The sequence below is a fragment of the Tamandua tetradactyla genome, chromosome 9, assembly GCF_023851605.1.
Source record: "Tamandua tetradactyla isolate mTamTet1 chromosome 9, mTamTet1.pri, whole genome shotgun sequence".
In the NCBI taxonomy this organism is placed as follows: domain Eukaryota; kingdom Metazoa; phylum Chordata; class Mammalia; order Pilosa; family Myrmecophagidae; genus Tamandua; species Tamandua tetradactyla.
Genome location: NC_135335.1, coordinates 13,565,444 through 13,590,317, shown reverse-complemented (window position 1 = coordinate 13,590,317; position 24,874 = coordinate 13,565,444). Strand labels below are relative to the sequence as shown.

At 56.8% G+C, this 24,874-nt stretch overlaps 1 protein-coding gene across 4 annotated transcripts in view; it reads right to left on the bottom strand.

The window, feature by feature from the left end:
* The window catches only part of SYT7 (synaptotagmin 7), a 58,696-nt gene that overhangs the window by 22,677 nt on the left and 11,145 nt on the right, over nucleotides 1-24,874 (bottom strand). For 2 of the 4 annotated variants that reach the window (XM_077116019.1, XM_077116020.1), the window contains exons 2-4: nucleotides 11,269-11,372; nucleotides 7,137-7,216; nucleotides 3,155-3,286 (exon numbers count right to left, since the gene is read on the bottom strand). In XM_077116019.1, the coding sequence (XP_076972134.1) occupies nucleotides 3,155-3,286; nucleotides 7,137-7,216; nucleotides 11,269-11,372 (316 nt within the window). Of the gene's footprint in view, nucleotides 1-1,883; nucleotides 2,109-3,154; nucleotides 3,287-7,136; nucleotides 7,217-11,268; nucleotides 11,373-24,874 lie in introns of all 4 variants that reach the window. The other 2 variants (XM_077116023.1, XM_077116021.1) reach the window with 2 other exon arrangements.

Genomic DNA, 24,874 nt, shown 5'->3' with positions numbered 1-24,874 from the left:
CCTGCAAAGCCTAAATATTTACTTTCCGGTCCTTTATAAAAAAGTTAGCCGACCCCTGGTCTAGGGTGACAGAGTAGCCAAGCACAGGGACCTGCCCAAGGGAGGAAGCCCTGGTTCCCGGGAGCCGCTTTCAGCACTGCAGCCAGACCTCAGCTTCGCTTACCCTCAGAGCCTACCCTGGGAACCAAAAGACAACAGTTAGGCTGCCCTTGTGGGCTGAGAGAGAGAAAGAGAGTGAGAGCGAAAGAAGGAAAGAATAGCAAAGAGAGAGCAAAAGAGAGAGAGGAAAGCAGAACATGGCTTGAGCTGGGGTCTTACAGGGGACAGGCCTGGAGTCAGGGCTGCCACCAGGACAGGCCCAGGAGGTCTGGCCCAGGCACACAGACCCATGGGTCCCCAGGGGGCAGTCCGGGCCGGAGGCAGGAGGGCTTCCTGACTGCCACTGCCTCCTCCTCCTCCTTGCTGACCTCATTTTGGTTTCCTATCACATCCCAAATTAGTCCAATTTACAACCTCTCAGTCACAGGAAACTAAAATTGGTTCCTCCAGGCCTGGAGCCAGCGGATGGCACCGAGGCCTCGGCTAGCTTGGAGACTGTGGCCGAAGCAGCTTGGGGAGGGCGGGGCACCTGGCCTGGCTCTTGGAGGGAGTGTGAGGATTCCCTTGAGGACCCTCCCTTGGCCAGGAGTTGGGGACGGGGGTTGGAGATTGGCTGGTGCTCCCTTAGATAAACAAGCCAAGATGGCCTGAGTCCCTGGCCCCAGTGGTCCCAATAGCGGGGATCACAGGCCTTCTGGGGAGAATCTGGGGGGCCCCCTGGCACCAAGTCAACAGGGTGGCCCAACAGCAAAGAGGGGGGTCCTTCTGATGAGGGGACTGCTCCACTAGTTGGTAAGGAGGCCAAAGTAGATCCTCTGTGCAGTGGGTGAAAATGGTCAGAGCTCAAAGGACTGAGGGCCTGGGGCGGGGGGCGGGGGCAGGCTCAACTGTGGGGAATTGGAAAGTTCTAAAGGCCAAGACGAGAATAGGGCTGTCCCACTCGGGGGAGCACACCACCTGTCGAGAACAGGGGTACACCTCCGGCAGCTAAAGGGAACAGCTCTTCTCTCTTGAGGTCTAGACCACCCTCTGAGATACGAAGAGAGGAGCTAGCTGGGGCTGAACCACCCAACCTCCAAGAACACATAATCTCAATGGCGGACAGTGGGACGGCTCGATGGCCGAGACTGGGACAAACCAACGGGAATGGCTGAGATGAGGACATCCCAATGGGGCCACCCCATGGCTGCTGGGGGAGGGGTAGGGGGCCTCAGTGAAACACGGTGGTGGTATGGTACAAGCAGGACTGGGAGCAGCCAATGGAGCCACTCAGTCAAAAAATAGCAAGGCTCAACCTCTCGGTCTAGCGCCATCGTCTGGCCCTAAGAGGGAATGAATGGCATAGAACACAGGCCAAGGGGCAAGCCGGGTCCCCAAGGATGGGATGGTCAGATGGTTGGACAACCATCGGATGGACAGCCTGACAGCTGAGATGGGGGCGGGCAACCAAGGAGTATGGGATGTCCTGAGGACTGAAATGAAGCTGCCCCCTTGGGCAGAGAGAATGGCATGACCTGGTCACTGGCAAAGACAAAAAAGAAAAGAGTCTGATGGGGGCAGCAGCCAGGGGCTGCAGCGTGACAGACGGGATGGCTGAGGTAGCTGCGTGTCTGATGGCGAGGACGATGGCCGCGTCTCGTGGAGGGGTGGAATGAGCCGGGTGCCGAGGGCACCTGGAGGGTGGGCAGCAGCAGGCATGCCGGGGGCCCGCTGGGCACCCTGGCCGGGGTGAGGGGTGGGGCCTGAGCGCACGGCTCCAGGGTGGCCGTGGCACCAGCACTCACTTGGACAAGTTGAGCTTCCCCGCGGCCAGGTGGCTCTGCACCATCCGCCAGCGGCCTCTCCCCGCCTTGCCACCGCTGCCCGGCTCGCTGGGGGCAGCCCCGCCGCTTCTCAAGGTGTCCTCTCCGGGTGGCGGCGCCGGCGCCGGCTTCTCCCCCAGCCGGCCTTCCCGCTCCACCGCCAGCCCCGCCGCGGCGGCCACTTTGGCGCCCGACAGGAGGGTGCCACTGGAGGCGCGCACAGCACGCACGCACAGGGCGGCGGGGTGGGGGGGGCGGGGGTGGCGGTGGGGGAGAGAGGGCGGGCCACACGTGGGGGTGGGGGTGGGGGTGGGGGTGGGAAAGAAGAGGAAAAAAAACAACGACAGATAAAAGGAAGAAAGAGACAGCGAGAGAGGAAGAGGAGACAGACGGACAAGAGACAGACAGAGAGAGAGAGAGAGACATCAGCACTGCAGATGGGTTATTAGCGGAGCCTGCAGAGAGGAGAGAGGTGTGGTGGGTGGGTGGGTGGGGGGTGTTGTTGTTGCTGGGCGGGCTGGGGGGTGGGGGTGGGGGGGTCGGAGAGAAACGCACCACGACAACGGAGGGGGGCCCCTTCCCACCGCCTGGGGCAGGGGCGGCGGGGGTGGGGGAGGGCAGCCACCTCCAACTCTATCCCACAGGACAACGAAGGGTTAACGACGGAGGAAGAGCGGGCTGTCCAGGCCAGGAGGCCCCAAGGCAGGGAGAAAGAGAAAGCCGAGTTAGTCAAGAGTTTGTCACCACCACCGGCGCCGCCGCCACCACCGCCATCACCGCCACCTCCACGAACCACCAACCACCGACCACCACGGAGCAGCCACGGCAGCAGCACACAGCAGGGGGGTGGGGGGGAGAGAGAGCGAGCCACACCGAGGGGAGGGGCCCAAACGGGCAACCCCATCCTGACTGCACGGAGGGGGCCGGGGGTGGGGGGGGTGGGGGGTGCGCAGAGGGACAGGGGGGGCGGGGAGTTGGCTGTGGCTGCAGAGGGGGCTGTCCTGCGTGGCTGGCCCTGGGGCGGGGCAGGGGGGAGTGTGGAGACAGGACAGGGGTGGGCAGGAGGGGTTGCTCGTCTCCATGGTTGGCCTGCCCATGGGGAGGGGGGGAGGGGGGAGTGGGGGGTGGGGGGAGGGGCGGGGGGAGAGGCGGGGGGAGGGGTTGGGGAGGGGGAGGAGGGCGGGGCCGGGCGGAAGGAAGGAGGGTGAGCGCAGGGACTCGTACAGAGGATCAAACCAGGTAAAGTCACTCACTTGAGGGACAGTCGTGGGTCGCCATAAGGGGCGTAGGGTGAAATGTTTAGAATAAACTCCTTGGGAGGGTAGGAGCTCCATTTCTGCTGCACTGTGCTCTCATTGTTATTCCAAAAGTCTCTGTCTAGATCACTGGAGGGGCAGAGAGAGAGGGGGAGAAAACAGGGAGATACAAGAAGAAACAAGAACTGGAAGTCCTGCAGGGGCAGAGGGGACACGGGGCCCCGGGGACCAGGGTACCCAGAGGGTGGGTGGGCGAGGGTCGAGTCCTGCGGGAGGAAGAAAGGCGGGTGGGTGGGGGGAGGGCCGGCACACGCACCCGCGCGTGCGTACACACACGTACACACACGCACACGCACACACCCGAGGGCCGCAGAGAAGCCGCACTGAAAGGAGGCGAGCTGCAGGATGGGCAGACCGGCAGCCTTGGTCTCAGAGCTGGTGGGAGAGAGAGAGATGGTGAGAGAGGCAGGAAGGGAGAGGAAGAGGTGGGGAGGGTGCTGGGGACAAGGCCTGGGGGGTGGGATGGGGTGCGGGGTGGGAGGAGAGGGTGCTGGCTTCTGGCTGCCATGAGCTGAAAAGGAGAGCCACTCTGCATCTAAAATCCTTACCCTTCCTGGCCTCAGTTTCCCTGCCCCTCAAACGAGAAGGTTGGCTGTATCTGCTTAGCCATCAGCTCTCCCAATGGCGGGTAGAGGCCCTGCTTCTAGAAAACTTGAGGTTGTTCCCTCCTCTGTCTTCTCTTCATGGAGCCACGCCTGGGGTAGGCCCACTCCCCGCCCTTCTTCCTCCTCTTTCCATTGCCCTAAAGTACCTGCTGACCTTCTCTGCTCATCCATTCTCCTTGGGTGAGGCTGGGAAGCAGCATTTTTTTTTTTTTTTGAGTTTGGGGGCATCTCAGCTGAGCTGAAGGGATTCTCCACGCATTGCAAATGTGGTGGTTGGGTCATGTCCCCCGAGAAAAGTGGGGAGGGGTGCGCCTAAGGCTGGAGAAGGCCTCAGGCTTACCAGGGGCCCCTCAGTCTTTTCTGCAAGGGACCCTGCCCTTCTCTGGCTCTGGGAAACTTCGGGAGCCCAGAATGAGGGGCTCCACCAGCTTACCGGGCACTCGGGGTCCCAAGTTACAGAGCTGGGAACACCAGGGGAGGAGAGGCAGGTTTCAGGCCAAAGGAACATTTAGGAAGGGAGCCATGCCTGAGTCATAGGGAATGTTTCTAGGGGAAGGGGCCTCTGATGGGTGTCATGGCCTGGAGGTGTGCCGAGGCTGTGCCGCTGTGGATCAAGCAAATATGAGCTTATGTGGGGGGCTGCCTTTCTCCCTCCAAGAGTCTGGCCACTCCCCTTGGCCTCAACCTCAGATTCAGGAGCAGAGGACAGAAGGACCAAGAGAAGCTGAGCTCCCACTGCAGGCCCAGGGGAGATGCTAGCCCAGGCCTGAGGGCAGTCACAGCCCCCTTGGACCTCCCTGGTGGTGAACGGCCTGTCTCTGTCTGGCTCACACCTTGGAAACATCCCGCAGGAGACTCTGTGCACTGGGTTCAAAGCCAAGGACTTGGGCTAGTGCATCGGGGCCGGCAGAGGAGGCGGGACAGACCCTCAGCATCCGGAAGCCCTTCCCTGGGGAGGCCCCGGGGGGAAACTGTTCTCTGCACCAAAGACCCCAATTTCCACCAGAGATGTCCCTTGGCATCCCCTACCGGGCACAGCAACACACAGGGGCATGGAAGGGCCCTCTCTGTGTTTGGTGTAACCAAGAGAGCGGTTGGAAGGTCTCCTCTCAGATCTCCACTATCAGGGCCATCCAGCCCTAGTACTGGAGAAAAGGATCAATCAGCAATGCCAAGCTGGCTTCCCATCCTGTGTTCCGAGAAGCTCCAGTGTCCCTCGGGTTGTCCACGGCCAGTAGTGGAAAAAAAGGACCTTTGATTAAATGTATGGGAAACATTGGTTCCTTTACTGCAGGACTTCCCAGAACCTTTAATGCATCGGTGAATACCCTGTGTTAACAAAAGAGGAATACAGTGCGCACTGTTTCCCAAACCTAGGTAGCCACGGAACCCTATTTCATGCATTAACTATCAACCACTGTGAGGAACACAGTTTGGGAAGCACTGCTAGAAAGGGCAGCTGCCAAGTCTCCTTGATAAGATGATCCCTTTGGAGGTGGTGCCAAGCCCACCAGGCAGTTGTGTAGTGGACTCTCCACTGCCCTGGGACATTTCTGCTTTTCCCCAGCCAGAGGCAAAGGCCCAGGAACCTGGGAGAGGTGGCAGGGAGACCTGAACGATGGCTTCCTTCTCCTGGCACTGACGGTCTGACAGCTCAGCAGGGTGGGGCAGCCCAGGACCGTGAAAGACGGGGCTGCAAGGCCACAGAGAGGGGGCCTGGCTGCCCGGAACCTGTGCCCTCACTCTGTCTTAGAAAGCCTTCATGGGCACTGGTCCCAGCCTGGCAGAGCCCAAAGCTTGCCTGCCCGCCCTCCGTGCTGGGAATCCTGCCTCCTCTCTCTCTCTGGTCCTTTCCAGGGCTCCCGGCCCTGCCACGAGCTCCCTGTCCAAGAAAGTTAGGGTCACCTGGCAGAGACAAGGCCCCTGCCCTGACCTGAAACTGCAAACTCATTCAAGCGCCTGGCCTGGAGATGGAACAGGGGCAGGGCTGGCCAAACACTGCCCCGTCATGGGTCCCCCGCCTTCAGAAAGCCGGGGGCTCTGCAGCCCCAGAGACCTGCGCTCGGCTTTGAAGATCGGAGAGCTTGTGACCAAATCCAGCTTCAAAGGCTCCCTGCGGCCTCTCAAAGAGCAGAATGGCCTCCTCCGAGCTCCTACCCGCCCCCCCACAACCTCAGCCAGGCCCACCCTTCCACTTACCCGACCCCACAGCCACACACCCACAGCTTCTGCAGAGGAACAGCCAAAAACACGGTCAGAGGAAGAGATGAAAGACGAGGAAGGGAGAGGAGAGGAAGGGGAAGGAGTGCAGAAAGATGGGCCAAGGGAAGGGCAGGGGAGTCCAGGTGGTGGGGAGGGGGTAGAGGACAGGAGGCTGGAGCCTTGAGTTGAGAAAGAAAGGGTGGACAAGGGAATGTTGGGGAGGGGGGTTGGTTGGTGGGGGGACTTGGCTTCTGCATGGCAGCCCCTTGGCCGGCAGGCTTAGTCCTGGCCAGGCTAAGCTGGAGCATCTTGGCCAAGAGAAAGGGGCCGGGGCTACCGCCCAGCTGGCACAGAGCCTTCTACCGTCAGAGCCTGGCCAGAGGGTGGGTCCCTAAGCCCCCGGCCAGGTGGCACCACTGTGCAGCGAGCTTCTCCCAGTGTGCCCTCAGTGACCTTCAACAAGGACCTGGCCAAGGTGGCCTGTGGTGGGAGGTAGACCAGCCTACCTGGAGAGGGCTCTCAGGCCCAAAATGGGAGAACCTGGGCAAGCCAGAGGCAACTAGACATGAGGAAGGGGATGGGGGGAGGGGATGGGGAGAGGGGGAGAAAGGAGCAGCTCCCACCTGCTACTTCCCTTGAGCCCTTCCCCAGAGTGGCCCAGCACAGGGCCGGGGGCCGGGGGGAACAGCCGGGTCCCCAGGTCAATGTCAGAATACGGGTAGAATCTGAGAAGCGAGTCTGGACCCACCAGAAGTGGGAGGGGTCCCTAGGCCATGGGGAGGGGCTGGGTGGGGGTCAGTGTGTATGCTACGGGGATGCAGGTGAGGGTGGAGGTGTGCAAGGTCAGGCTTGGAGGGACCAGAGATGGAGCTGAAGGGAGAAAGACCCCGTTGATAGTGAAAGCAGCCAGAGAAATAGGCTGGAGGCTCCGGAACACTGCGGGGTGGGAGGGGTGCGGGGCCTGGAGGGCCAGGCAGGAAAGGTAGAGCCCCAGAGCCACCCTGGGGAGCTGGGAGGTGGAACGCGTGGGTGGCAAGTCTGTGGGGGGGGGAAAGGGGCTCCTCGGAGGCCTGTGTGCTCCCACCCCCCCCAACCCGCAGCCTGGCACCTACTTGATTGCCTTCTTCTCACTGCGCCCGCGCCCCGAGTCTGGCGTGCCCACCGTCTCCAGAGAGCTCTTGTAGCGTTTGCCCTGTGGAGACGAGCCCCAGGTCACTTCTGGGGGACGGGGTTGCACTCCTCCCCGCATCCCCAGAAAGCAGGTCTCCGGGGGATGGGGGGGGGCCGTGGCAGGAGGGTAAAGGGAGCAAAGGAGAACCCAGCCTTGGCAACAGGGCCCGGGGCCAATATGTGGGGTGTCACCATCTTAGGGTGCCAGCTCCTGGGCCCCACCGACCTGCACTTCATCCCTGCCCCCTCCTGTCCACCTGTCTCCAGGGGCCCTGGCCCAGCTCCCAGAAACACAGCTCCCTCTGCCATGGACAGACGGCTCTTAGGCGCCTGGCCACGTCACATCGTCCACGTCACCGCCCCGGTTGGTGGGGGTGGCATCTTGCAGAGCAAGGCTGCCAGGGGCCTCTGGTTCGAGTGGCAGGGGCGGGAGAGGGTCTGCATCTGTCACTGGGGACTCTCTGGGGTCCCTGTGCCCAGGGGCTGAGGCAGGGGCAGGCGCCTGGGCACTCTCATTTTCGGGAAGGCGACCTTAGGAAGAGAGGGTGACTCTATGGTCGGGGATGGCCTGGGCCCTTGGCCAGCACCCCCAGGGTGTATGAGCAGGGTCAGGGGCAGGACAGGGGCACGGGCATGCCAGGTTCTCCTGCTAGAGGTAGGGCAGCGTCTGCAGCCACGACTGGGCCTGCTGTGGGAAGGCGAACGCCACTCACCTTCTCCGTTTGGGTTACTAAATTTAGCTCAGGTGGAGCCTGGCACCTTTCACATGCCCCGCCGCGTCAACCGGCCACGGGGCCTGGGCCAGCGCGGGGCTGACGCGGGCAGCTAGGAGGGGCTGGGGGCTCTGCAGGAGCTGATGGGCCGTTCACCACCCCACCCCCCACCCCAGGGGCACCAGCCTGCCCCTGCCCAGCTGAGCGGACACACACACACACACACACACACACACACACACACGCACGTTTCCCCAACATCCCATCTCGTGCACCAACACTGCAGCCACAACAGTCAATTATTCCATCCCCTCTAAAGCAAAATAAAAGCCGCCGCAGCCGCGGTGCCTGATGCTCCTGCCAGCTGCAGCCCCTTCCCAGGCACGGGAGCTGCCTATCAAGAGAGACTGCAATGGAGCTCCCAGGAAGGGTGCATGGGAGTCAAGGGGTGGGGGTGGGGGTGGGGGTGGGGGGTGGCTCATTCCACCTCCAGCACCCCCAGGTCTCAGGGGCGCCTGGGTGCTGACCCCAGCTCTGCCACCCTCTCCCCCCATCACCCTGGCCAGCCTCTTTCCCTCATGCTTCCAATCCCTGCTGTCTAAAATGGTGCGCTGTCATTGCATGAGCCTGGGAAAACATGTCTTTGTCTCTACTTATTTCACTGCCCACCCTCTGGAATGGAGTCCCACAAAGGCAGGGGCTGCTCAATCTCAAGTACCTAGGATGAGCATGGTAAGGAGGCAGTCTTCAAAAATCATCAACTGTTACCCTCACTCACCCTGGGATCTGAGTCAGAACTTGAAGAGTTAAACTACAGAGATGCTGAACCCCCAGGTCGGCTGTCCTTTGATCAGCCCTATCTTTGATTCCTCTCATCATCACCCAGAAGTCCAAATCCCTACGCGGCCACTGGCCAGGTCTCAAGCAGGAACCTAGCCCCACTGTTCCCCAGCTCTTCCTGCTGTGGGCAGCCCCCTCGCCCATCATCCCTCATCCTCTCTCCTCTTTCTTGGCAGGAGACCCTGCCCTGGTTAGACCCCTTCCCCAAGGCCAGGCAGGGCTGGTTTGGGGTACCCCCGGCTCACCCAGGGCACTGGGGGAGCCTCTCCCTGGCCCTCTTCCCCCCCCCATAGCTCCGGGAAGCCCCCCCTTTGGCTGTGACACTGTATCAGGAGTTGGGGTACCATGGGGACAGGAACCAGGGTAGGCCTTGCTTTTGGGGTGGGGGGACATTAACGGACAGCGATCGAATCTGGGGACCAGGGATGTCAGGGGGCTCCAGAGGAACCCCTTATTGCTAGCCTGTCTCTCCGGGAGCAGGCTGGCCAGGCTGATCTGGAAAAAGCCAGCTGGAGATTAAGGAAGTTTATTAATGTTTGGAAATGGGATCTGGGCTGTCAGGGCATCACGTCCCTGCTGCTGAGGGGACAGGCGAGCCAGGAGAGCTCGGCGACTGTGCCGAGACCATTTTAAAGCCCCTTCCGTGGAGCAAGGAGACAGCCAGGACAAAACGCTCCTGGCTTCTGGGACCCACGAGGGATGGCGGTGGCAGAGTTTGGGGGGCTGGGCAAGGCAGTACTCCATCAGCTGCCTAGGGTGCAAGCCAGAGAGGGTCAGAGTGTGTTCTGGGCCCCTGGGGAGGTCCCTTGGCTGGGGGCCAGGGGGAGGGGCTGGGATCAGGGCAGGGGCTATTCTGCATCCCTTCCTGTGTCACCTTCTACCCTGCCTGCATCCCTCCCTGCTGCAGACACTGCCATCTTTGAGGTCCTGTCCCCAGGGGCCCTGCCCTGGACTGAAGCTGAGTGGGGGAGGGGTGGGGCCAGTTTGCTTCCAGCCCCTCTTTCCATCATGCCCTGCAGTCCTGGAAGGCACCTCTCAACATACACACACACACACAGACACACACACACACACACACTGCACCAATGCCCTCAACGTCAACTCACTCAGCACAAAGATTCCACCACCCCCCTCCCATCGTCTACAAGGTCACCAGCAGTGCTTGCTCATACCACCTGCTTCCCCTGCCCTCAAATACAGACAGACAGCCTAAAGGGACCCCACAACAAGATGCAGAGGGCTGCAGTGTGCTCTCAGCCACTCCCACAGCCTCTGAGGACACACACACACACACACACACACACACAGGGAGACACGTGGCCCAGTCCCCTCCTCCACCTCCCCTGAAATTCTGAGACACCTGCAGACCCGGGAGATCCAGGAACAATGCAGGACAGCCGGCCCAGCCCCACACACCTGCAGGCAGGGCCAGGCAGGGCCACGCACACTGGCACACACTCACCCACACTCGCACACACTCACACATGGAGCAGAGCTGGCCTTCAAGCTCCTCTGCAGGGCTGGGAGCTGCCTGAAGCTGAGCAACTTGGGTGGAGAGTCAGCTATCAGTTCCTGAGTTTGCCTTTCCCGGAAGTCCCCGGCCAGGTTAGAGACCTCTCGGGTCCTCCCCATAGGACCCCAATACCCTGCGGCAGAGGCATCTGCCTCTTCTCTTTCTCCACACCAGTGGGGCAGGAAGCCCCCCCCAACCCACCCAGTGCCCATGGCCACAGCCCCTCACCCCTCGTCCTTAAAGCCCCCTCCACGGCAGGGCAGGTGCCCCCCCACCCCACACCCTGCTCCGATCATTCTCAGCCGGGGGCACGGAGGGTGTCTGCCGGGGTCCCTTCTCCATGCATCTAACTTGGGGAAGGGGCGAAGAGGCCTGGGACCCTAGAAAGGGCCCCACATCTCCGATGCCTCCGGGCCCACCCTCGGGGGGGGAGGGACGCCCCCCTGCAGCCCCCAAAATCCCCACCTCACTTCGGGGCAGGGGCGGGAGCGGGGAGCTGCAGGAGGCAAGCGGGCCGCTCCAGTCCCCCCCGCTCGCCTCCCGCCCCCCGGGTGATTGATGCCCCTCCGGACAGTCTCGTTACTTATTGATGGCCTAATCCTGCCCGTTAATTCCCCAGATCTCGTTAAAAATGAAAAGAAGCCGTTTGAGCTTGTACAAACCCGGAGAACCAGGATGGATGTGCGGGCGGGGCTGTGGGGGTGGGGCTGGGGGCGGGGCGGGCGGCGCCTCCTCATTGGCCAGGAGGCCCGCTCGGCCCCGCCCCCTTCCCCCGGTGCGGGCGGGACGGGGCGGTGGGGGGGGTGGTGTTGTCGCTTCTCCGCTTCTCCGCGGGTGTGCCCGCGGGTCTCTATGCGGGAGGGGGTGCGGAGCGGCCAGTACCAATGCCGGTGAGACTCTCGTCTGTCCAGGAATGTCTGTCCTTAGGTCCTGGAGGTCCAGGGGCCTATGGAGGCTGGGGAGTGGGGTGCAGGGCCCCGCGCCCCCAGGGGTCCCCAGGAGCCTCACCAGTTTACGCTGACACCAGTGGCAGAGGCCGCAGAGGACGATAATGACGCTAAGGCTGACGGTGATGATGGCAGAAACCAGCAGGACGTCGCGGGTGGGCGCCCCTGGGGAGGACACGCACAGGTGAGAGGCTCATTGGCCGGGGCCAGCCACCCTCCCTCAGCCCAGGGCCCCCCACCCCCCCGCTCCGCCAGGACAGCCATTGTCCCCCTCTGTCTGGTCCCAGCACCACGGAGAAGAGGGCAGACAGAGCATGGCCTGTGAGCTCTGAGCCCCAGGTTCTCTTCCCAGCTCTGCCTTGCTGGGTTACCTTCAGAAAGTCCCTTTCCCTCTCTGGGCATTAGTTTCCTCATCTGCAAAATGGGGGGAATCGTGCTCCTCCGCCCAGCCAGGCCTTCACAGCACTCTTACACACAAACACACATGCACTCACACGCATACATACTGAGCCAGATCTCCAGCCAAATTTGGCCAAAGGATAATTACTGGTTCCTACAGTCCCTCTGAAGTCATCTGCCCCATGGGCCTGAATGGATCCTCGTAAGCATGTGGCCAAGACTCAGCGGCCTTGTGTGCCGCCAGAGGGGGCATCTCTGACCAGGCCTCTCCTCCCTCAGCTCTGCTCTCCTTGGGCAGAAAGCTCACCCAGCTGTGCCCCTGCCCTCCCTGTCCCATAGTCCCCTCTGAGCTCACCTCCACCCCAAGCCCCATCTACGTTGTGTGTAACTTCCCAGACACCCCCAGGGCAGCTTTCACCCCAAGAGCTCAGATACCAGAGACCTCAGGAATGGAATTCTCCATGCCTTTCATGAAAGCTGAGCCCTGCGGTGGGAGGGAAATACCAGGTTTCTCCCCACATCCCGCCTCTTCCTCACCGCGTGGCTACGGACAAGTCCAGTAACCAACTCAGTTTTCTCTCCTGTACAGGTGCAGATTAAACTTCTCCCCCTGCCATGCTCACAGGTGGTTGCAAGTATTAGCCCAAGGCAAGTGTAAAGAATGCAAAACTTTGATCAAAACTTATCACACGAGGGAGGGTACAGATTGCACATGCACTGCAAATACTTGAGCGCTAGGACACATCCTTAAGTGAAAGGGATGTTGCTTATTTACAGATTAGCTTGTGTGGGCTCTTCCGTGCTGCTGCTGATGGTAATTAAGAGCTGATTCTTTCCAGGTGCTTGTTTCCTGTGGTTTTTGGCGTCGGCTGCTCTTCCTCTCCCGGGGCTCTCGTGCTTTGCCACAGGCCCTGGGGGCGCTCAGGCCCGTTTGGGCTCTCTCATACCACGGCTTCAGTACCCCAGGCAGCTGGTCTCCTGCCTGCTGGGGACCCACCTCTTCATTCCCAACTTCCAGAGCCCCCCAGCTGTGGGGAAAGGCCATCCTCACCTGCCCCCACCTGTCCATCCACCAGGCCGCCTTGGCCTTCCCTGTACCAGGTCCCAAGCCTCAGCCTCCAGGGAGCCCCCTGCACCCAGCATGCTGACAACCTCCGGACTCACGGTACCATGAGTTCCAAACTGGACAACCTGCAGACACCACACTCCACCACCACCCCTGGTGAGGAGCTTCGGCTCTGCAAGGCTGGTGATCCCGTTTGCCAAAGCTCTTGGCTACATTGGAGGTGCCGGTCCTTTACGTCCAGGCTTCCCAGGGAAAGGGGAGGCAGGGCCCCATGACAGCCAGAATATATGCAGGGTACGCCAGGAGGGCCCCAAGGCTCAGGCTCAGGCCTGCACTTTTCCAGCTGTCCCCACAGGAACCTGCCTCTGCCCCACTGGGAAGCAGGTGACCCTCACAACTTCCTTTATTGAGCTCACTTTAAAAAGAAAGCAAATTCACATTGCCACAATATGCCAAGCCCCAACCAACAGTATTCTTGAAAACCCTAAAGAATACCCAGGGCTCTATCTTATGCTCTATAAAAGTTTCACTCACTAAGTTCATTTTGCAGAAACTTAAAGCCCCCAGATGGCTCCTATGCCAGATGGGTCCTGAGGTCCAAGGCACCAGTCTCTCTGACAGCATCAACTACTTGCGCCCCCTTACCCCATAATGTCAACACCCCTTTTCAACATGAAGACATCAGAATGGTCATTGCCCAAAATATCCTTGAAGATCAGGAGAAGGATCGAATGAGAGGGAGAAGTTGTAACAGAGAAGACAGGATTTAACAAATGATTGTGACTTGTGAATCATTACATTGGTATTTCTTGTTCGTCTCTCGTGAATTAGAACAGCTAGAAAGGAACACCTGAAATTGTGGAACTGTAACCCATACCATACTTCGATATTTGCTCTATAACTACTTGTTAAATTGCACTTGGAAATCTATCACCTTTCTGCATATATTGCACAATAAAAATTGTTTAGAAAGAAAGCAAATTCCTTCTTGGGTTGAGCTTCCTATAATTGCCATCTCTTATGAGTGTAGTAAGAGGCACAGGAGAAACAGGCTTTGCCCACAAGGAACAGCCCCTCAAATGGGGAAGCCAGGCAAGAATTCAGTACTTATCTCCTTATGTGCAGGCTCCCTAGAACCAGCAAACAGCAGGATATGCAGGCTGGGGCTCCAGCCTCCAAAGACCTCTTTATGGCTGCGTGGACTGGGACGGGTGTCTTAGCTATGCAGTCTCTCCATTTTCTCCTTTATAAAAGACACCCACCTTGTAGGGTTGTTGGCATTCCACAGACAGGTACTGTGCTGGTTTGAAAGGAAGTATGCCCCCTAAGAAAAGCCATGTTTTAATACAAATCCCATTTCATAAAGGTAGAATAATCTCTATTCAATACTGTATATTTGAAACTGTAATGAGATCATCTCCCTGGATGATGTGATTTAGTCAAGAGTGGTTGTTAAACTGGGTTAAGGGACAACATGTCTCCACCCGTTTGGGTGGGTCTTGATTGGTTTATTGGAGTCCTATAAAAGAGGAAATATTTTGGAGAATGAGAGATTCAGAGAGATTCAAAGAGAGCAGAACGATGTAGCCATTAGATGCAGAGAGTCCACGAGCCAGCAACCTTTGGAGATAAAGAAGGAAAACGCCTCCTGGGGAGCTTCATGAAACCAGAAGCCAGGAGAGAAAACTAGCAGATGATGATGTCATGTTCGCCATGTGCCGTTTCAGATGAGAGAGGAACCCTGGCTGTGTTCACCATGTGCCTTCTCACTGGAGAGAGAAACTCTGAACTTCATCGGCCTTCTTGAATCAAGGTATCTTTCCCTGGATGCCTGTGACTGGACATTTCTATAGACTTGTTGTAATTGGGACATTTTCTCGCCCATAGATCTGTAAACTAGCAACTCATTAAATTCCCCTTTTTTTAAAGCCATTCCATTTCTGGTATATTGCATTCCAGCAGCTAGCAAACTAGAACAGGTACTTATTGGCGATAGTTATCAGTGTTAGTTTTATCACAGGTGTAAACACAGGGCTGTGGAAGCATAAATGAAGTCGTGATTGGTCTTTCTAGACTAGGAGCTATCTGGGAAGGCTTCCTTGAGGAGGTGATATTTGATGCGGCCTGCAAAGTGGGGGAGAGGGTAAGGTAGGACATTCTGGGCAGAGGAAGCATCAAGAGCAAAGGCAAGGAAGTGGGAAGAAGTGCAGTGGCTGGGGGGATGGGGAGTGAAGTGGTGGAGACCAGGCTGGGAATGAGAGCAGGCTGAGGGCTTGTTCTGTAGGCCATAAGAGCCACAGAAGGCTCTTGAGCAGGGGAGGGGCAGGAGGAAAGGAGATGTGAGCAAGCTTCTGATGCAGCAGCTGTAGTAGGTGGCCAGTTGGAGGTCACCACCACGCCCCATGTAGGTTTCTTTGCAATATGACCTCTCCATCACTCCCTATATTTTTTGGTCGGTGGTAATTCTCTAAAGAGTCACCTCCCTGGCATTCCTTCCCCTCCCCCCAAAACCCCACTCTTCAACCCCTGCTGTAGGCTGGAGAGCCTTTGGGGACAGAAGGCTGCCCAGAAACCAGTAGACACACACTAAACTGTCCCCAGAGAGCAGAGGGAACACCCATTTTAAGGATCTAGAATTCTGTGGACATAGCAAAATGAGCACTGGACTTGGAGTCTAGGTCACTGACCAGCTGTGTGGCTGTGTGTGGGCAAGGCACCAACCACTTGGGACCTCAGTGTCTTCATCTGTGAAAGAGCTGACCCTTCCTCACTCTGATGATGAGCAGGTGCTCCAGATGCACCAGAAGCAGTAACAACTTTACAGACGGGGAAACTGAGGTATGAGGGGGTCAAATGCCTTGTCCAACGTCATCCAAATGGTACATGGTAGAGCCAGAATTTGAACCCAGAGAGGCTGGCTTGGAGCCCAATTCTTTGCCTTAACACCACACCCACTGCAGAGGTGGACAGCTGGTTTTCAAAGTGTGCTCTTTGGAACCTCTAGGGTTCCCAAGAATCTCTTGGAGCTATGGAGGTGGGTGCTGAGCAGGTGAGACTGTGGCTCCCTAAAGCCCTGTTTAACCAGAGTAGCAACATTTCCCTCTTTTTCACATCTTGGGCTTTTGCATCAAATTCAATTCGAGGAAAGAAACATGTGGCTGAGTAAGTTCTGAACCCCCTTGGACACAGTGACCCAAGGGTCCCCTGCAGCAGGGATGGGTGCTGTCATCTCCCGGGCAGCTGATCCATCTCCCAGCCCCTCAGCATCCCTCGGACAGCCCTTGAAGCCAGGGTGAAACAAATGCTTGACATTACAAATTGCACTGATGTTGTGACTAAAAGTGACATGATGTCCTCGGCCTGCACGCCCTCAAGTGATATTGCAGTCAAGGGGTGCAAGCGTATTCTCGCCGCCAGCCAGAGTGAAATCCCTCCCAGACTATGGGGTCACCAGTTCTTGGACCAGAAAGGACCTCGGAATTCTTGCAGCCAGTCCCCAAGGATACACAACCCCCCGTGGGGCAGCTGTCGATGACAGGAGGCAGACCCTCTCACAGACAGACATTGTTAGGGAGAGCTGCCATGCCTTGTCTCCCTAGAATTTTCCCCTGGGGTCCTAAGCCTGCCCTCCGGAACTGCTGGGAACAAGCCGACTTCCTCCGCCACATGACAGGCCTCCAAATCCTTGCTGACAGCTCTCATGTCCCCTTCAAGTCTTTTCCAGGCAAAGCCGCTCCATCCCATCCAACCCTTCCTCAGATGACATGCATGGTTTCAAGTCCCCTCATTGTCAGCACATTAACCGTTGCAGAAAGAAAATATTGCAGCCCTACTCAGCCTTTTGACAGGGCTGAGTTCCACAGCCTATCCTTGGATGGAGGGGTCATCCTGGGTCCCAAGGAGGTGAAACACAGACAAGGGCAGACAGCTGACACTGGGAACCCTGGGAGGCAGGGTGGGTCAGGAGCTGGGCAGAGCCAGACTCAGACCTGTCTCTGTCCCTCTGTCCAGGCCTGTAGCCAGCACATAGCTAATTACAGCTCAGGACTCATGAGGAGCCACCTGAGTCCCGTGTGCTGGGCCCGCTTCGGTAGGCAGAGCTCGTGCTCCTGACCATGCCACCTCCAAGGAGACCTCCTGACAAAGCCTGTGCCCGAGGAAGAGGACAAGATGCCCCCCGCACAGTCTTCCCCTCTGCAATGCGGCAGGGCTTGGTCTTCTGTCAGCACCATGGACAGAGCCTGACTGACAGTAGGTGCTCAATGACTACTCAGTAGGGAGGAATGTTAGGCTTCTGGAAATAGGGATAATCATACAGACTACTATTTATTAAGCACCTGCTGTGTACCTGGCTCCAGGCTCCAGGAGTGTAGGGGTTTTATCTGCTTTTGTTCAAGTATCCGCAGTGACAAGCTTGGTGCCTGACACACTGGAAGTAAATACTTATTGAATGTTAAATGCCTGCATATATTATCTCACTTGTCCCTCAAACAAGGTGGAGGAAAAGAGAAGGGAGAGGCTTTGGGGACCAAGTTTGGGAGCCTCTCTGTTTTACACACACACATGGACACCAGGATCCTCTCTCTTCTTTCCCCATGCCCATCTTTGTCTGACAAACTCGTGAGTTTTCCAGCCCTAGCGCAATACAACCTCCTCCATGAAGCCTTCCTAATTTCCCGAGAGGGAATTCATTTCTCCTGCTCCAAGCTCCCATCACACTGTGCCTGCATCTTTCTTCTAGCATGTAGTAAGCAAGCACAGGACTCTGGAGCCAGACTTCCTGGGAGCAAATCCTGGATCCAATACTTCCACGCTCTGTGATCTAATCTCTGCATGCCTTGGTTTCCCCCATCAGTAAACAGGAGCTAATACAAGCCCAGGCCTCACAGGACTATTGTGAGATTTAAAGGAACTAGCACATATAATGTGCTTAGTACAGTGCCTGACATGGAACAAAGAGGCAATAAATGTAAGCCATTACCATAGCATCACCGCGTCGGGCCCCGTATTAGAGATATCTGGGGCACAGAGTTGGCATTCAATGTGTTGATGAAATACTGAACTGCATACACATCTAGTTTCCCCCACTGGACAGCAGAGACCAGAGGTCGTGTCCTACTCCATTCTATGCACCCCTAACCCTCTGTCCTGGGGTTGTCCAGGGCTTGTCCAGAAGCAGGTATCAGCCCATGGCACGGAATGGGGATGCGGGTACAGAGGGCAACAGCTGGAAGCCAGGCTGGGCCTCAGGTGGAAGCTGCAGACCTGACCCCATCTCTTGCCCACTCCCAACTCCCTCTCATTTCCTCAGCGAGCCATGATTTATGGATGAACAGAATCAAACACGGCTGCTGGCTCCTGGGATGCCCTGGGGAGCTGCCAGAGAGGGAATGGACTTCTGAGGGCAAGCTCACCAGTCCCCTAGAGGAGAATGGGAGGAGAGCCAAAGCAGGAGCAGGGTCACACACAGAGGTCCTCGACACAGACACTTACAACTCACACAGGCCACTGAGACTCACCCCTGGCACACACACACACTGACAGCTCACATGCACACACACACAGGCCATGGACAATTACTTCTGGCAAGGACACCCATTGCTCACACACACACAAACTCCCCAGCACAGACACCTGTAGTCAGGCATACCTGTGGCCATGGGCAGACACCCAGCCCGCTCTGTCCTCCAGGAGATCAAGGCATTCCCATACTTCTCTAGCCTAGAATACTCTCCCCATATCTGTCTCTTGTCTCCTCAAATTCTGTCTGTGCTTCTCAGGCAGAGCAGCAAAGCAGGCACTGGATTTAGAGGCATAGGATCCTGGTTCAAGTCCAAGCTCTACCCCTAGCCAGTTACATGACCCAGGCCTCTAGGCCTTTGTACTCTACCTTCAGATGATGGCAGCCAGTCACCCTGACCTCCTCTGGTGGGGTGCCATCAGGGCCAAATGACAGTTAACATTCACTGAGCATGCCCAATGTCGCAGAGGCCGTATCCAGGGTCTTACATGCATCATCTCATGATCTCCACAGCCTTGTGCTAGCATTATCCCCATTTCACAGAGGAAGAAACAGAGGCACGGAAGATGCAAGCAGCTGGAGCCCGTACATTACCACCATGCTATAGCTGCCCCTCTCGGAGCTGATGGCCATGAGGGCGTCCTGCAACAGGCCACCCTGCACCACCCAGCCACACTCAACCTTCCCCCTTCCCTCTGGCAGGCCAGCCATGAGGTTTTGCACAAGCTGTCTCCTCTGCCTGGAAGGTCCCTGCTTCTATTCTCTACTTTTAAGGTCCCGAAGACAAAGATGGTTCTCATTTCCTCCTGGATCCTTTATACTTTCTCTGTAACTATGGCAATTCACCATTGTGGGCTACTAATGAGCTCTTCCTATGGCTTTTCCCTTCTGGAATCACCTGGAAGACCAAGATTCCAGATGAGTCATCTCTGTAGCCCAAGGCCCAGTACATAGGAAAGGCGAGATAAGTAACGGCTAAAAAGCAAAATACATGAAATTATTCAAGACCCTGGGTAAACTCACCTCCTCCAGGAAGCCCTCCCTGATGACGGCAGTTGCAGCAGTCTCTTCCTTCTCTGAACTTAAATTATCTGACTCTTTAAGCAATTCCCTTTTCATGGAGGTAGCCCTGCTCCCCCCACCCCCCACAACAGAATCAATGGAGTGACAGCAGATCTTTCCCTTGCTTTGGGTCTCATCTAGAGGCTGAGGGTACAGAACAGCCACCCAAACCCGCTGGAAATCTGTGCACATAGCCTCTTTCTCCCAGAAGTCACTTGCTCTTATATTCTCAGATAGAGATATATACCCCTCTGCCACTACTGCTGCCCGTTCTCAGGCCTTCCTGTGCTGTCCCATCACCCCATACCCTCCTAACATAGGGCTTTTATGGACATTCCTAGATCCCAGGCCATTGATCTACTTACGAAGTGCCCTTAATAATAGTAGCTAATGTATGCTCAGCATTGAATCCTGCCACAGCTCTTAGCACCCCTCCAAAGAGAAATACTCTTATGGCCATTTTACAAAGAAGGAAACTGAGGCTCGGAAGGGTTAAGTACTCACCCAAGAGCACACGGAAAAGGAGAGGTGATACCAGGATTGAACCTGGGGTCTGTAAGACCTCAACTCTGTGGCTTTCACTCTTGTTCCACCTTAGGAGAGCTGAGCCTTTGAAATAACTCACTCCAAGGATGGAAGGAAGAGAAGAAAGAAACTGAGTGAATGTAATATAAAGAACAGCTGGGACAAGGGCTCCAACTTTCTCAAGCTTTTTATCAACTGTGAACCATGTCTGTGTTAACCCCCAAGCTTTCCAAAGACCCTTCTCGTTCTGTCTCTGCCTGTCTCTCCTGTGCACAGGGGTGCACGCGCGCACACACACACACACACACACACACACACACACACACACACAGAGTTTTTCCAGTGCTCCTCTTTCCATCCTGCTGGCCCAGCCCATGGCCTCCAGAGAGTACCCTCAGTGGACTGAGGCTCACCCCTTAAAAGTGCCAGAACAGACTGAGGGTTGAGGAGCTGGGGCTAGGAGCAGGAAGAAGAGGAGGGTGAGACGGTTCCAGAACTTGCCCCCCTGTCGATGGTGCTGGCTAGGGTGCAGCCTCAATTCCGAAGATAAAGCAGAGTGGTGTTGGGGTGGTTGGGGCTAAGTCTGCCAGCTTGTTCCCATCCTGAGCCTGTCTCCTCCCACCTGGTTCTGCATTACCATCATGTCCCAGGGCACCCCCCCCACCCCCCACCGTCCCTTGGTGGCAGTGGGAAAACATTCAAGGTGGACAACAGTGAAAGCTGGACACACAGGTTTCCATAGGAAGCGCCCCTGCGGGCTGTGCGTGCCGAGCAGATGGAAATGGGGGATGGGAGGGGGACATCTACAAGTGGGCAGAGCCTACCAAGCCCCGGGGTTGTTGGGGGGGGTCATTTTTTGATGCCTACCCCCCATCCTCACCCCAACACGCACAAGACAACCAGAAAGAGGCAGGATTGGGGAGCAAAGAAGAGAAAACCAATGAGCTAAATCCTGAACCCCAGACGGCCAGGCAGAGCTCCAGGTCTCACAATCATGCTGCATTCCCTGTTCTCTCTCCACCCAAAAGCCTCCCCCTCCAGACCTCCCACCTCCAGTAAGGGGACAGCTTATTCCTTGCTGTAGGAAAAAGAAAATGAGATGGGTGGAGAGAAGGGGAAATAAAGAAGGAAAAGGAGGGAACCCCCCACGCTCCTTCCCAGGAAAGCTGGGCCTTGGCCCTGCCCCACGCCCTCTGGACACTCTTTGAACGTCCTTCAGAAAGCAGTGGAGGTGCCCCCAGCCCCTCTGGCCTCATCTGGAGCTGGAACAAGGTTGGAGAAAGAGGAGGCCCGAGGGGAATTGTTTTGGAAAGTTACAAATAGCTGAAAATAGGGGCTTAGCACGAGCAAGCCTCCTCAACCTTGACTGTAATAAAAACAGATAATGCGTGAGTGAGCCAGGGAGAGGGCTCTGGCAGGGGCCGCAGAGAGAGACCGGGCTGGATACAGACGGTTTAGAATTCAGAGGAGATGCCAAGTGAGTAAACAGCGAATGAAGTATTATCCGGATGGGCCAGGAGCTGTTCCAGCAAGAAATTGGACGGGGAAATGTCGGGACCCACAAGCACTCTGACTCCTCATCAGGGAGCAAGGCCTGGTGAGCTACGAAGGCCGCATCTACGCCCTCCCTACCTCTGGTTTCTCTCTACGAGCACAGAGCACGGCCTCGGCAATAATCGCTCGTGTGTGTACTGCACAGAATGCTATGCAAAGTGGCCCACCAGTTTACTGAGGGTTTCATGTCCATGATCACAGTTAATGGAGGTGATGGGGGGGGGTCCTCTCCCCAGTGACCCCACCCCCTCACTACAGCCACACCCACCTCCCACCATTCCCCGTTTCGGCTGGCCTGGTGCATCTGGCTTTAGCTGGCGTCTTCAAAGGAGGAGTAGGGGGAGACAGGCCATCTGCAGACCCCAGAATGCTGCTGTGCCTGGCAGTTATCAGGGTCAAAGCCACTCAGGACGGACAGGGCCAGTTTCAAGTAGGGAGTTCAGATTGAAGGATGTCCAGCCGGGAACCTACTGCCCTTACCACTTACCCTGATCCCAAAGCTTATGAGCCTCCTGGACAGCCCTGAGAGCAATCACGCCTATCAGAGCAGCAGGAGCCCAGGAAAGGAGGTACTCAGATGGAGGGCCCTCTCCACCAGAAATGCAGAGCGGAGGCAGGTCCAGGGATGTGTGATGATTAAGTGTAGGCCTCAGACCACCAGTTACTCCTATGAATAATGCATTATTGTGCCTTGGCCTAAATCAGCATCTTATTGTTATTAATAATACACGGGCTGCAAAGAAACAGTGCGCTATATTTCATTTGAGGATCTCAGAGCACTTAAGAGTTTTTCATGCTGATGACTCAACTTTATCTCCCTAAGTCCCAGGCTTATTTACAGGCCAGGGTCCCTGTCCCGCTCAGACACCCTCCCACCTGAGGCTTGCAATCACGAAAGCTACAGAGGCTAGGAAAGCTTCCATCCTAGGACTCGGATCCTTGATATGGGGTTAATTTTTACCAGCTCTAAGGCTCTTGGGGGTACGACATAATGCGAAGAAGCACCTGGAGATATTCAGAGAAGAGGGAGAGTCCAGGTGTGGGAGAGATGAATGGAGAGAGAGAGCCATGGAATCCGAATCCTGTTCTGCCACCCACTGGCTGTGTGACCTTAGGCAACTTACCCACCTCTCTGGTCCTGAGACTCCTCATTAGACTACAGCGTGTGTGAGAGTCCCTTTCAAAGGTGCCCTTCTACCGTTTTCTGGAATATCATTTCTCCTGCCAATGTTAGGATGGAGCCTCTGAGAGCTCCGCCCCCGAGCTCTGTCCGCGGTGCTGAAACTGGCGCCGGAAAAGGCGGCGTCTCTGTCCCTGGTGCTGAAAGCTGAACTCAGTCCCGGGGCTGTGGCCCCCCTTCACGCCGCCCTTCGCAATGCCCGTGGAGGGTGGGATCCTAGCCGCCGCAAGCTTTTCAGAACTGCACCTTACCTCGGTCAGTTCTGAAGCTGCGGCAGAGACCAGCCAACTGGTCTCGACTCCTCTTTCCGCACGTTACATCTTCTAAATGCCCAGGACCCCATTCAGCAGTTCGACTGCCTCACCGCTAATGTAAATGCCACACCCCATTCCTGCAAGCGGAGCCCGCCACACTGCCTTTTGGCGGCCCCCCTGGGCACTGCGCCCTGGAGCTGGGAAACTGAAAGTCCCCCATGCGAGGACCAGAAGGTGGTCCCCAGTGACAGCACTGAGAAGGCGGGGTAGGAGCATCAGACAGTCTGGTCTCCACCGCCCCCTCACCCCTCCCAGGGCAATCTGGCACTCTGAGTTTGCACATTGTAGGCTGCCAGACCAGCCATGGCTGCCTTGGAGCTCCATGCTGCTGGGGTCAGGCTCAACCAGGCTGGCCAGACTTGGGCCAGGCGAAACTTCCAAATCCCTCCTCCAAGGTGGATGGTGTAGGCTTGCTTAAGCAAACATCAATCTTGCCTCCTGCTGCAGGGCCAGTCCCACTGAGATGAACACAAAGGCTTGTAATATGCCCCCCCGCAGGGAAGAGATCACAAACCCCACACCCACCCATACAAAAAGTTTGCCCACAGCCCCTCCTTAGGAAAAAAAATAGAGGATCGGGGGAGAAGGTCACAGTTGCAGCCCACTCTTGTTCTCCCACCCACAGGGACTGGTTGATATCAGCCTCTCAAGACCCAGTGTGTGGGTATAGAAATTCCCCTCCTTCCAAGAACAAAAGGCAAAACAAATAAAACCACCTGAAGACAATACCCAAAACCATAGTCTCTCCGGATCTAGGCAAGGAGTAGGATAACAGCTTTTACTCACAGTAGATGTAGCTAGTATCATTTATTGAGCACTTACAATATGTCAAGCATTGTGCTGAGAGCTCTGCAAACTTTATTTCCTTTAACCTTACAATCCCTGGGAGCATCAGGAACAGTAGCCTACAGATGGGGAAAGTGGGGTCCAGAAAGGGGAGGTGACAGCTCACAGTGGCACCACAGGCGAGCATTGAGACTGGCCTTGGAAACCGCATCTGTCGGCCCTTAATTTTGCAGCTCAGTGGTATCCACTTCATGATCCTTTCATGTTCTAAAGGCCTCATTGCCCCTCAGGCTACTCCAAAACCCTTCCCTTATAGTACGGAGGAAGACAGTGATACCTTATACTCCAGCAGGACTCTACACCCTGCAAACTACTTTCCCGGCTCTGATGGTGCACCCTTGTGATACTGAGGAGTGAGGCAGGCAAGGCATGGCTCTCTTCTTATTTTACAGAAGAGAAAACTAACGCATAAAAGAACGAGTGGCTTGCCCCCAAGTCACACAGTAAGCAGTGGAACCAGGACTCAGAAGAAGATGGGGGGACTCCAGCCCAGCATTTGGATCCTGGGGGTGAGCTGGGTGGGAGAAGGGGATTCCAGGAGTGCTCATCTCCTGAGGGTCCCACCTCCTGAGGCCCTGTCATGGGCCACTTTCCCCCTCCCGTTCCTGAGGGACCGTCAGCCAGCACAGCTCTAACTCAGAGACTTGGAGGCTCATTCTAAATGAAAATTTTTTTCCAGGCAATTACCTCCTGCTAATTAGGAGGCAAGGCTGCCAGTCCCTGGGCCCTGGGCTGACCCCCTTTCTCAACTCTCAGTGGTGAGGGGGTTGTTGAGGTTCTGGGTAGCAGCACCAGCCACAGAAACTGTGTGAGTCAGGACCCCACGGTCTGATGGAGGCCAGGAAACTTTTGTGGGCAAGGGGGCTAGTGGAAGTGCAAGGGGCTGCAAGGAACTGGAAGAAGGAGGCGGGGGTGCTGGCGAGGGACTCTGAAGTGGGAGAGACCCAGGGGACAAGAAGCTGGAGCTTAGACATGCCCATGCAGAGGAAGTGAGAGAGAGAGAGAGAGAGAGAGAGAGAGAGAGAGAGAGAGAGAGAGAGAGAGAGAGAGAGAGAGAGAGAGAGAGAGAGAGAGAGAGAGAGACCTCCAGAGCAGCAAGGGAGTCAGAAAGATCCAGGTAAATGGGCATACACTGAGGGAAGGAGATAGGTAGGAGGACACAAGAACTGGAGAAACAGGAAGGGGCGAAATCTCCTCTCT